Genomic DNA, 13,856 nt, shown 5'->3' on the forward strand with positions numbered 1-13,856 from the left:
TTCCATTATGATGTATGGGGTCCTTCTCCAGTCGGCGGGGAGGGGGGGGACAATACTTTCTTCTTTTTATTGATGATCGTACTCGTATGACCTGGATCTACTTTATGAAACAAAAAAGTGAGGTTTTCGAACATTTCAGCCATTTCCATACCCTTGTTCAAACCCAATTTCAGAAAAACATAAAAATCCTTCGATCTGATAATGGCGCAGAGTTCGTAAAATAAAAAATGAAAGCCTTCTGTCATGATAAAGGCCTGATTTATCAAACTACATGTCCCTATGATACGCTCGAATTTTGCATTATTTTAAGGCCTTTATTTGGTCCGTTTTGAGTGTCAAAAGATAGCAAGGTGTTGAAGAAGGCCTTTATTTTGCACTACATGTCGCCAATTAAATCCAGAGCATAAATTTGAGAGTTCTTCATAGCGCAAGGCGTTGAAGAAGGAATTAAGAGAAGATCAAAGGCTACAAGGATTCTACCTTTGGGTTTTATTGCTTTAGTTCTTATTTCCTTTTTGTTTTCCTACAATCTATGTTTTAAGATTATTCTAACATGTGTAACTAAACTCATAGGATTCTAGGGATATGTTAGGAACGACTTTGTTATATAGTTCTGTTTTCTATTTAATATTCTGTGATGATTTAATATAACTTGCTACATAATCGTGAGGGGAGGTTGGCGAGTTAGGTCCACTGAGTAGACATTACAATTAGCTTTCCTTAAAACGGCACTGTTAATTGAGAGACGAATTTTCAAGGGTCTTAGAAGCTTTTATGAGTTACGGATTTAGGATTGACAATCCTAGTGGCAGTAATATACGTTTGTATCGCATGAGCATAAACTAGGCGACTCGTTCTACTGAAGAAAGAACTGTGCTAGGGTATTGTGGTAGGAATTTGTATAACCATAATTGTGAACCCACATTCCTAGAATTAGCTTATCTCTCATATTTTATTTCCGCGTTTTACTTGCAATTAGTTGTTTACTTGCTTTTAATTGTTTTTATTTTCAAAATTTCCAAAATTCTTCGGTTTTCCAAATAATGAAAGAAGCTTAGTAGAGGATAGATAATTTGTGTTTATTTTTCCAGTGTTCGATATCTGGTACTGACCTTTAGCTATACTATATATACTTTGTATACTTGCAGGTTTATTTAGTGCTAATAAAGAGTGAATCACCCTACACCCCAGAGCAAAACGGTGTGTCCGAAGGAAAAAGCCGTACCCTCCTAGAAATGGGCTCGAGCCATGCCATTTGAGTCCAACACCGCTTGGCACTTCTGGCCTGAAGCTCTCGCCGCATCTGTCTATCTGACAAACCGACTACCCTCAAGTATCCTGAACCTCCAAACACCCCTTGAAGTCCTCTCCGCGCTAGCCCAAATTCTTCTACCCTTAACACTTAAACCTCGGGTATTTGGATGCTCAGTCTTTGTCCACATACCAAAACACGGGCGAACCAAACTCTAATTGTGTGCCATAAAATGTTTCTTCGTGGGGTACGGGCATTCACAAAAGAGGCATCGATGCTATGATCCTAAGTCTAATCGTATGTTCACTACCATGAACTGTGGTTTCCTTGAAGCAGATTATTTCTTTTACCACCTTAGCGGCCAGGGGGAGAATCACAGTGACCCACTAAGCCGGCTCCCATCATCAAGTCCTCTACCGAGCTTTCCACTTCCGGCGACAGTCCCACCAGAACAAGACTCTGAAATATAGTCTACGCCCCCAATCAGTGACACCATCCAACAAGATCCCCTACTGATATCCGCTGTAAGTACCTCCAATATCTTTCTTGAGCATGATAATGACGTTCCTATACTTAGTGAGACTGACCCTGAGACAGATATTGAGCCTGATTCTGAGATTTGTGACCAAGAGTTTTGTGACTTGTTGGAGGAATAGATAGGTGAATGAGTAGGAGGACTTAAATTCCCTCCATGATCCAATCGAGGAGTTCCGCCAAAGAGATATAGTCCCGAGGTCATCGGTAAGAAAACTAAGTATTCCATTGTGAACTTGGCCAAAGGACACCTTACAGAGATGACTCATGCATTTGAAGCTACCCTATATGAGGAAGAAGAAATTGCTTGTATTGTGGAGAAGGCATGAAGGCACAAACATTGGCGAGAGGTGATGCTGAAAGAAATTGGAGCCCTAGAAAGAAACGGAACTTGGGAGAAGTGTAGGATACCGGATGGGAGGAATGCAGTCGGATGTAAGTGGGTGTTCACCATCAAACGAAGACCAGATGGATCTATATAGAGATACAAAGCACGACTACTCGCAAAAGGATACACACAAACCTACGGGGTTGACTACGATGAGTATATAAAAGTAGGACTCAAATTTCACTAACTTTTTCAACTCGTTTTTCATTACATTTCTTAAAACACATGTCCTGTCAAAGTGTGACAATATATATATAGAATTACGTGATTATTTATTATATATAGTATATAAATATATAGTAGGAGTAGTAGTAGAAGTGTAGTGGAACAATAATGAACAGAAACATATGAGGATCAATCAAGTCATCAAGATGCAGGGTGGGTGACAAAGACACGATGCTCCTCCACAAAAAAACCCCTTTCAAAATCAATCGAATATGCCCTCAGCCGGATATACCCCCTCGCACCCCGTAGAAGGCCGATGCCGCTGATCACCGGCATCTCTCTCTCACCCCATCACGTTCAGTGTGCTGCCGTTGAACCTCCCCTCGGTGAATAAGTAATTGTATACCATGAATACCCTTAATTCTCTCATACCGGCATACATGTGCATCCCCTGAGCTCTTCCCACCGCCCTCGAGCTCAGGTTCGCCCCCCCGTCAGCAAATTGTCGAACACCAACGTCTCGCCGAACCTGTATCGGTAGGTGTTCGTGGTGGCGGCCTACGCCACCATCAAGGCCGACATCTCGTTGCCACAGAGGTAGTTGTGGAAGTAGAAGCGGAGCCGCTCTGATCTCCTCCACATCTCTCTCTTGGAGAGTTTTGTAGACAATTCTTGGGAGCTTGTTGAGAGGGGAAGGGCTAAGAAAAGGAGGATGATGAGAGAGAACTACTCGCCTTAGTCCCTATCATAAGACTGGTCGAAAATGATAAAATGTGACTTTTAATGAGTATCGAAGGAAATAGTACATTAAATTGTCCGTAAAACATTCACAATGGGATGACTCTCTCCACATTACCATTCCCTTATTTTCTATATCAAACAATTACTCTTACAATATTTAGACGGTCTCTCCCTTCCCCTCTCACTTACATTTACATTATTAATTCAAAATTCATACCGTACTAAATGCATAATGATCACAATTTAAGTATATAATTTCAATAATAAATAGTACATAATTAATAATTATAGTATTCAAAATTTTAATAAAAAACCTAAATGCACAAAAAAAAAAACATGTTAACGAAAATATAAATAAATTGCAGCCCCTTATCTCTTTCCCCCGTTTCTATTTCTTCTTTCTTTCCACCGTCCAGGCTGAGCATCCATGGCAGCCCCACCATCCACCCTCCTCCAGCACCACGGCAGGGAACACGCAAACAGGAGGATTCTCCCGCCTGTCACCATTCCTTCCTACGCCGCCCCGCCAGTCCCACAAAAGTCTTCGGGCATCCACAGAAGAGGGGACGCCCGATGAGCCTCCCTCTCCATAGGATGCTCAAAGATTGTTAATTTTGAAATTTTAAAAAATTAGCATATTTAAATATAAACTCTTCCCAAACCATAATTTTATGATATCTGACTTTTAAACATTGAGCACCGAGTTTATTGATGATTGAAGTCATCTCATCACACGGTAATAGTTAATACTATGTCATTCAATAAATGACGGCTTTTTTTTCTTTTTCTTTTTGTAATGGGATGAACTTAGGCTTTTGTGCGAAGTTCCGACAGTTCAAATAACGCTAGATCAGAACTAACGAAATACTCCCTCCGTCCCATAATAGGAGTCATTGTTATTGTGGGCACGAGGTTTAATAAATGTAAAGAATAGTTGGTTGGAAAAGTTATTGGAATATGAGACCCACCTTTTTATATTGATTTTATTATAAAATATGAGTGTTGTGAGTTAGTGGAATGTAAGATCTACTTACCATTTATGGTAAAAATGAAGCGTGACTCTTATTGTGGGACGAACTAAAATGGCAAAGTGTGACTCTTATTGTGGAAGGAATGGAGTAATTGAAATGACATCATCTTGAGTATCTTTTTTTTAAACATAGCTACCTCGCCATTAAGAATATCAGCTCTTAATGTGTGTGTGAGTTGATGAATAGGTAGAGAGAAGTGGCAGACGCAGAAATGTTTATTAATAGGGGCTGGGATTTCTAAATTTTGTTTTGAAGTATACATTTTAGTAATGTAGATAATTTGTAGGGACATTTACATTATAATTTACACTAAATTTGAATAAATTTTAAAAAAAATTAATAGAAAAATGTAAAAAAAAAAAATTTACTGAGGGCTTAACCCCACTATACTTGGGTTCGCCCATGGTAGAGAGGTTAATGTATGAAAGACAAATAGATGATGTTGATTAGCGGAGCGCGTAGACACGATACTCATCCACATAAATTCTTGTTTCCACATCATCCAAATATGTCCTAATCAGAAAATACCCCCTTGCAAACCCGAAATCGCCGATGATCGGCAACTCCGTCACAGTCGACAGCGGCACACACTGATAACGCCCGAGCACGTTCAGTGTGCTGCCCCGCGGTGAAAGACTAAATTGATGACCGTTAAAGAGCATCTACAATGGATGCCTGATCTCACGCCCGATCGGCCGAGATTGGGCTCGGGCATGATCGGACAACCATTGCAAGTCTCGGGCATGCCCGAGGACGACCGAGAGTTCGTTCGCGCCCCATGGCTCGCCGGATCCATTGGGCGTGAGATCGGGCGCCCATTGCAGGCCGATGCCCGAGCCCGATCATTTTTATTTTTTTTAATTTTAAATTATTTAGACCCTAATTAAACCACTACAAATACTCAATTTTTCTCACTTTTCACACACCAAATCTTTCACTTTCTCTTCTCTATTCTCTCAATATCCACACTTTCAACAATGGATCCGAGTCAATTCCCAAGCCCCCTATAACGTCGACGACGACATGGCCATGTTTAGCGGCGGTGGCGCCCGGTGGCCCGGCCACGAAGACTACCGGGTTAGAAACCTGGATCTGTAGGATCCACTTTCGTCTCGGGCTCTGATTTCGATCCGTTCTTCGGCACTGAGGAGTATCAGGTTGAGGAAATAGAGCCTAGTTGTGGGCAACCTCCTGCCCCTTCGTCGCCGCCACCGAGGAGGAGGAAGAAGATGGCGTGGAAAGAAAAGGCGCCATCGGTCCAGTCCCACTCCTATCCGACGAGTTTAACGAAGAGTACGCAACAGGGCGTACTGACTACGAGTTGGAGGAGTACCTAAAAGTGGCTCAGTGTTGGGTAATATATCGGAGGATTCGATATCCTCCAAAAACTAGACTTCGGCCAGGATGTGGGATCGCATTGAGGAACGCTACAACAAGGTGAAACCAAGGTGGGCGTTTATGCAGAGCAAGGTTTAGCTGCGCAAGTGTTGGGATCGGATCAAGCTCCACGTCAACAACGTCTGCTATATCTACAACAAGAACGGGGACGGAAGGGCTAGCGGTGAGAGCATGGAGGATGTCCTCAACAAGTCGCTGTCCGAGTACCAACAGGAGTTCGGGCAGTTCAAGCTGTACAATGTTTGGCTGATCTTGAACGACAAGCCGAAGTTCAATGGATGGATACCGGCTGGATCCTCGGCTGCAAAGCGGACGAAGAACACTGCCACTGGCGGTTACATGAGCAGCGGCCCATCTCCTGTGGATCTGAACGCTGAGCTGGAAGGGAGTTCCGGCATGCCTGCGTCTACTTTTAGACGTCCCATTGGCACCAAGGCTGCCAAAGCCCAGGCCAAAGGAAGGCGAAGGCGGGCGCGTCTGGATCGGCAGCTCCCCCGTAGGCAATGCCTTCTCCATCTACTCAGCTCATGGACAGGGCGATCGAGGAGTTTGGAGGTTTTCGCGAGGTGATTGAGCATAGGTTTATACTTGACGCCGAACACAGTCTTCGTTAGGAAACCGATCCAGAAGCCCGATAGATGACTAAGAATATGATCAAGAATTTAGCCCAAAGGTTAAATTTAGACTAGTTTGGATTTTTTTAATTTAGTATTTTAGTTTTAATGTAGTTTTTTTTTAGCTAAGTATGATGTAATCTCACTTTTAAATTATTTAATGTATTTTTTTTTTTTTTTTTGCATTTGTGGTGTTTAATATAATATATTTTGGTATTTTAGTTTAATTAAAAACAAAATTAAAAAATAATGATTTAAAATTGAAATGAAAAGTGGATAAGAGATAGGGCGTCCACTAGGGCTCCACCATTATAGAAAGATAGGGCATGCTGATGTGGCAACCACTAGGGCTCTCACTAGAACTTTAACTAGGTTATCCATTGTGGATGCTCTAAGAACGACGGATTCTAATATGTATGCACGTTGCCATATGTCAAACACTTCATAAGTACAACAGATATATTTCCATATATAAGTACAACAAACAAGTACTCCACGATAATCTCTCGTACAACATACAAGTACGTGATTATTCATTATATATACTATTCAACATATAGATTATATAGTGGAAGTACGGAACAACAATAAGCACAAACATATAGTAGATATATAGTGGAAGTGAGGATCAACGGTAGGTGATATAGACATCATGCTCATCCACATCAACCCCCCTTTCCCAATCATTCACCAATTCCGCAACCCGGACTAACCCCCCCACGGACCGGAACTGGCCGGTGCCGCCGACGATCGACATCTCAATCTCATCCGCCCGAGGTGGATACCTCCCCATCACGGCCAGCGTGCTGCCGTTGAACTTCCCCTCGGTGAACAAGTAATTGCACACCATTAGTAACCCCGTTACGCTCATATCGGTGTACGCGTACATCCCCTGGGCTCGCCCCACCACCCTGGAGCTCGGGTCCGGGCCCTCCGTCAGCCGATTGTCGAACATCACCACCTCACCGAACCTGGTTCGGTAGGTGTTTGTGGTGGCGGCCTGTGCCACCACCACGGCCGACGTGTTGGGGCCACGTAGGATGGTGTGGAAGTAGAAGTGGAGGTGATCAGTTTGCTGCTCTGACCTCTGCTGCATCTCTCCCTTTGTAGGGAATTCTTGGGAGTTTGTTGGGAGGGAAATGGCTATGAAAAGGAGGATGATGATGTTGAGAGAGAATGTTGGTACTTTGGCCATGCCTGCAAATGTGTGGAGGTGCATCAGCATCAGATTTCAACTACATATATATACACGAATAAATATGACTATTGCGTTTTCAAATTATAGTACTCCCTCCGTCCCAGAGAAGATGTCACACTTGGAAAATAGCACGGGATTTTAGGAGATGTTATTTTGTATATTAAGTGGTGAGAGAAAATATAATTTTATAATTGATGTGAGAAGGAACTTTTTACAAAAGAGGAAATGTGACATCTTTTGTGGGACAAACTAAAAAGGAAAGTGTGACATCTTTTGTGGGACGGAGGGAGTACATTAGTATATGTTTTTCACCGGTTCGATATATTGCATGTCAGATTGGAATAAATTGTAAATGACATACTTTTAATGAATAATTGATAATGTAACGCCCCACTTTTCGAACCTTAATTTTTAAACCATAAAATTTTTGCATTAAATGCTTTTAATGCTACGTAGTATGTGTATTAAATGATGAGTGAATTAATTGCATGATTTCTCTGTGACCTAATTGCAATTTGATGTTGAGATTGATTTGAATAGTCAAATCCGTTGAGTATATGACGTGGTTGTTGAATAGTTAATATTGTTGAAAATGTGACATGGCCGTGGAATGGTCAATGTCGTTGAAAATGTGACGTGGAGGTGAAATAGTCAAAAATGGTTGAAATTTGCGACATGATTGTGTGAATATTTTAATGCGAGGTGAAATATATTGTGGTGAATTATTTTCCTAAGGGTGAGTGAGATTGAATAGGTTCATCCATAATTATTCCACCCATTTTATTGGAATTTTCGACCACTATGATTTATTCGAGAGGAATCCTATTTTCTTGGATTTAATTAATTGCTTGGGATATTTATCCAATTAAATCCAAAACCCAATTATTCTTTATTTCTCTATGAGAAAAATCGATCCCCATGATATTTCCAAGGAGATTTCGAAAATCTCTTATTTATGGAGAGGATGAATTATTTATTATATTATTTGAACCCTTATTTATTCTCTTCCATGAATAAATATAAATATCCTAGCATATCTTACCATATCTAAGGAGATCTTGTCATATCCTATTTAAATTAGGATTTGAATTTGATTCCTTGTGAGAGAGACTCAAAAGCACACCACTTTCCTACTGTTATTGGGAGAATTATTATTTTTATTCTGCTCTGTGAAATCTCTTGCTCCGTGAAAATCTAAATAAATCCTACGCATAACTTAATGGGCAGAAATCGCCTACTTCTTATTTTAATAGTGGGATTTATTATTTTATTCTGCTCCGTGATATTTTATTCTACTCCGTGAAATACCAAATTAAATCATATGCTAATTAAATAGCATATAATTCGAAATCTCTATTTTTCTCTCCCTAATTCACGTAACTTCTCCCCATCAAATCTTCCCAAATCTTTTATTTATTTATTTGGGGATTTAATTATTGCACTCTATAAATGCATGGGAGAAAACCTAAACCTAAATCAAAATCACGCTTCCCTCACTCTTGAAGTTCACGCCCCGCCCCCACTCCTCCTACAATCTCTCAATTTTTCTTCTATTTTTCTCTAAGAATTCTTCATCTTTTGAGAAGAATTAACGTTGAAGCCTCAAGAATTATTGAAGAATCAAGATTTTACTTTGTTTCTACCGATCGTTTCTATCAAGAAGAGGTATTTTGATCTATCTCTCTCATCTAACCGATTAATCGGTGTTCTTGAACCCTCATGCATATAGATCGAGTGAAAAAGGGAAACCAATTTATAAATGGGATGCATGTGTGTGTGTGGATTGACGTGTATGTGTGTGTGTCGGCGTGTGTGTTTGTGTGTGCGTGTGATGTGTGTTGAAGAACACTCATGCGCGACCATGATTTGATGATAGATCTGGAGTTGTAGTATGAATAAACTGAGATGAAGAGCATGTCTTGATTGTAACTGTTAATATAAAATAAATCGATGGGAAAAGGGAAATGTTGGGAACATGCATGATTTCGAGTCATTGATTGAGACTGATTTGTGATACACATTAATTTAAAGGTGATAACTCGCGCTCGAAGCGTGATAGCAAATGGAAGAAAGTACTTGAAATTTGAGCAGTCGAGGTGGGCTCTCATAAACTATTTTATGTTGAAAAGCATGATTATGGCGTTATAAGGGTGGTTTAAAATGTTATGTCATGCCTGTGATTGTTATGATGATATTTGCCTGATGCCTAGTTTGTGAGTTCGCTCCATTAGGCTATAGGGCTATGATTGTCTGATGCCTAGTTTTTGAGTTCGCTCCATCAGGCTATAGGACTATATAAACGAATTCGGGTCTAAGTAGGGCTGCAAACCCTATCAGGCTAGTGTACACGGTTGGGATCGGGAGCCGTCCTTGCTAGTCGGTCGGTCTCGTGGGCGAATAGCGTGGCCACACTTTCGTCGCACCATGGAAATGTTGTGATTGTTGGATTATTGAGAAAATGAGGGAGATTGTTTCACTGGCCAATCTATGAAATTATTTTGTGATACTCGATGATATTATTTTCTAAATGCAAAACTCGAGTTCACTATGGTAAGGATGGCATATCTATTAAAATATTTTGGCATGTGTCCACTGGCTGGGTATTTCAAAATACTCAGTCTTGCATGTGTTTTCCTTATGTGCAGGTTGAGCTGGCGACGAGCGGTTGGTGGTGTTGAGCAATTTAATAAAGTACTATGGTTGTCTTGAAACTCCGAGTGTCGTTGTGTCTTCACACATGACTTCACTCTTCTCTTGGATGCTTCCGCTGAAACATGTTTTAATTAATGTTGAATGATCTTGGGACTATATTGATTTCCGTTTATAACTTAGGGGCATTATATATTTCGGATTTCATTGAACCCTTGTCATTTTGATAATTTATGATTATAGTCGTTATCCATTGGATTTAACTGCCAAAGCGTTGCTCTGACTTTTCTTGATATCTATACCGTTTCATTAAATGTGGGTCAAACTCTTTTATGAAACCCTAGACCCCGTCTTCGCTCAATTTAATCCCTTTTAGGTCACGATCGCCCGCATTTATTGAATTCTAGAAGGGCGGTCGTGACAGATAAATTAAGAGAGATGAAGAAAAATGTGATGGAAGTTGTGTTAGTGGATTGTGGGGTCTATATTAAAAATAATATTTAATTACTTAAAACTTTATATATTTAGAAATTGGTTTAATTTTGGTGGACGGTCTAAAATGGTAAAACTAGTCTATTTTTAATTGATAGAGATAGTATGAGTAGTATTTATTTTTTTTGAATTCTTGGGAATTTATTGGGAGAGAAAGGGCCAGCAAGGAGATGATGATGATGATGATGATTATGGTGGTGGTGGTGGTGGTGAGAGAGAACGTTTGTGTTTTGGCCATGGCTGCAAAATGTGATGAGTTTGTTTTTTTGTTTTAGTTGAGGTGCTTGAGTAAAGATGATATTCGAACCATATCCAATAAACATCAATATTGTTTTTTCAAATTTATGGTCTATATTCATTTCCATTTTAAAAGACAATTGATATATTTTTAAGCTATGAACTTTGGCAAACTATGAAATTTCTTATGTGTGAATTTTCCTTCGACATTAAATTCTGATGAACTTAAGATTTGATACTAGCTAGTACTCATTCGTCTACGAATAAGAATCCCGTTTTTTTATTTTAGTCCGTCAGAAAATATGAATTCCGGTTCACTTTTATCATAAATGGTAATAGGGTCTCACCTTCCACTTACTCATTCCACTCCCATTTTAAAAACTAATATATACAAGTGAGATCATTATTCCACTAACTTTTTTTTCATCTACTTTTCTTAATATTTTTTAAAACCGTTCCATTAAGAAATGAGATTTTTAATGACGAACGGAGGGAGTATTAAATATCATGAGTAGGGATGTCAATGTAGCTCGCAACCTGTGGGCTGGCCCGAATAACCCGCTAAATTTATAGGGTTATGGTCGGAAATTTCTAGCCCGATAAAAATAAAACCCGATAAGCCCGCACCCGATTAAACCGCAATCCGTTAGGGCTAGAACCGAAAACCCGATGGGCTGGCCCAATAACCCGGTAAAATTTATATTTTTCAATTTTTTATTCCTAATTCGACACTTCATTGACTAATTTTATGACATAGATAACTAAAAAAAGATAACTTCCAATTTTATGGTAAATATATAAATTATATATTGATTTTTTATTAATATAATAATTGTTAAATAAATCAATCTCACTAAAAGAATATTTAAATTTTTAACATGTGTTAAAATTTCACGAAATATCACAAATATTAGTATTTTATGATAGAGTTTAAGCATATATATCAAATTTATCATAATTAAATATTTTATATTTAAATATAACTAATTTTAATCATGATTTATTTGATTGTTCGAGCCTTAACCTTATCGGTAGCGACCCGATTAACCCGTCGGGCTAGCCTGGAACCCGAGCTTTTAGGGTTAGGGCCGAACTTATACAACCCAAAAGAAATAACAACCCGGCAAGTCCGCACCCGATTAACCCGCAACCCAAATAGGATTGGCCCAAAACCCGATGGGCCGGCTTGATTGACATCCCTAATCACGATCTTTGCTTTTTTTGTGTGAATATTCCTATGACGTCGGATTTCGACAACATCAAAACTAAATATCAACTAAAATAATGTCGTTTTCAATACTAAACTAAAAAGAGAAAAGGAAATGTCATATCCACCCCACCCTGCACAAAGAATAAATATACTATTTCCTCCATCCCGGCTAAGATGACACATTGCTTAGCCGGCACAAGATTTTAGGAGTTATTGGTTAAAGTGTTTAATTGGAAAGAGATAAAGTAGATGTAAGTATTAAAGTAGAGAGATAAAGAAAGATGCATATTTAAATGAGAGTGAGAAAAAGTGGTTGAGTGTATTAATTGGAGAGAGAATATTTACAAAAAAGAAATGTGTCATCTTAGTTGAGACAAATTAAAAAGAAAAACGTGTCATCTTAAGTGGGACGGAGGGAGTACCAACTATTAACGAAATGGATGGGCAAATAATTAAATCTCTTTTTGGCGGATTTAAATCATAACAATAAATAATTATTGAACGAAAGGTTTTATTAATCTGGTCTTCCTTTGCTCATTTATTTGGTTATACAACGTCGTACTCTCCGCGTCTTTGAAAAGTATGAAAATTTGATTCGGCACTAATTTTAATATATACTCCTTCAGTCCCTCATCATGTGTCTTAGTTTTCTGTTTTGGTCCATCCCATATTAATTGTCTCACTTCATTTTTACTATTTTTAGTAGTATACCCTACATTCAACGTAACTAACTCATTCTTGCTCACATTTTATTATAAAAGTAGGACATCCATTCTGCTTATTTTTTCAATTCTCTTTCTACTATATTTTTTAAAACTCGCGCTGGGTCAAAGTGAGACACATATTGTAAAGAGTATTATAAGTAGAATTAATGGAGAGTGTGATCCACATCATTAGTAGTATAGTGTAGTGATATAAGTTGTAAATAAAATGATATATACAGATAATGTGCTGTTTTACTATCCAAAATTAGAAAGTTCATATTACCTCCGTCCCACAATAAGTGTTACGTTTTGCCATTTCGGTTTGTCCCACAATAAAAGTCACATTTCATTTTTACCATAATTGGTAAGTAGACCTCACATTCCATCAACTAATTTTAGTCACACTTTATTATAAAACTATATATATATATATATATATATATATATATATATATATATATATATATAGTGCGATCATATCATAACCCATATTTATGTGATAACCTAATAACCCTATCATTTTATGGGTCAAAAATATTATTTTTACTAAAAATGATATTTATACACGATAAAATGATATTTTTTCAGCATGCATAAAACCATAAAATGATATTCTGTTCCATAAAATGATATTTTTCGTCCATAAAATGAGGGTTATTAGGTTATCACCATAAATATGGGTTATGATATGATCACATCCATATATATATATATATATATATATATATAGGGATGTATTCAGATGAAAACCATAATGTATATTAAAACATCAAACCATGTAAATAATGTACATTATACACACTAATAATGTACATTTTATTCATGTATAATGTACTGTTCTAAATATTGTACACACTAATAATGTACATTTACATTATATGAATTCTGTACATTATGCTGACAGTACATTATACATGAATAAAATGTACATTATTAGTGTGTATAATGTACATTATTTTACATGGTTTGATGTTTTAATATACATTATGGTTTTAATCTGAATACACCCCTCTATATATATATATATATATATGTATTATTAGCCGCTGTGCATTATTAGAATGAAAATGTTCATTATTAGTCTATAATGTTGCATTATTAGCCGCTGTGCATTATTAAATGACATGTGGCATTAATCTAACCGTCAGATGACAAAATTGTGGGACTAGGATTAAGAAGGAAAAAGGACAAAAGATATGAAAAGTATTTGAATACATCTATATATATATATATATATATATAT

The 13,856-nt window shown here is 38.0% G+C and overlaps 1 protein-coding gene across 1 annotated transcript; it reads right to left on the minus strand.

Moving 5' to 3' along the window:
* Positions 1–6,568: 6,568 nt before the first annotated feature.
* LOC125190833 (dirigent protein 1-like) lies at positions 6,569–7,445 on the minus strand. Its single transcript, XM_048088236.1, has one exon. It carries the CDS (start codon positions 7,346–7,348, stop codon positions 6,752–6,754), a length of 597 nt encoding a protein of 198 aa, XP_047944193.1. The 5' UTR covers positions 7,349–7,445; the 3' UTR covers positions 6,569–6,751.
* Positions 7,446–13,856: the final 6,411 nt, after the last annotated feature.

Source organism: Salvia hispanica, chromosome 5, assembly GCF_023119035.1.
Source record: "Salvia hispanica cultivar TCC Black 2014 chromosome 5, UniMelb_Shisp_WGS_1.0, whole genome shotgun sequence".
In the NCBI taxonomy this organism is placed as follows: Eukaryota; Viridiplantae; Streptophyta; class Magnoliopsida; order Lamiales; family Lamiaceae; genus Salvia; species Salvia hispanica.

Bases quoted from the DNA above. Each gene is read 5' to 3' on its own strand.
- LOC125190833 (XM_048088236.1), bottom strand. From the start codon at position 7,348: ATGCTGATGCACCTCCACACATTTGCAGGCATGGCCAAAGTACCAACA.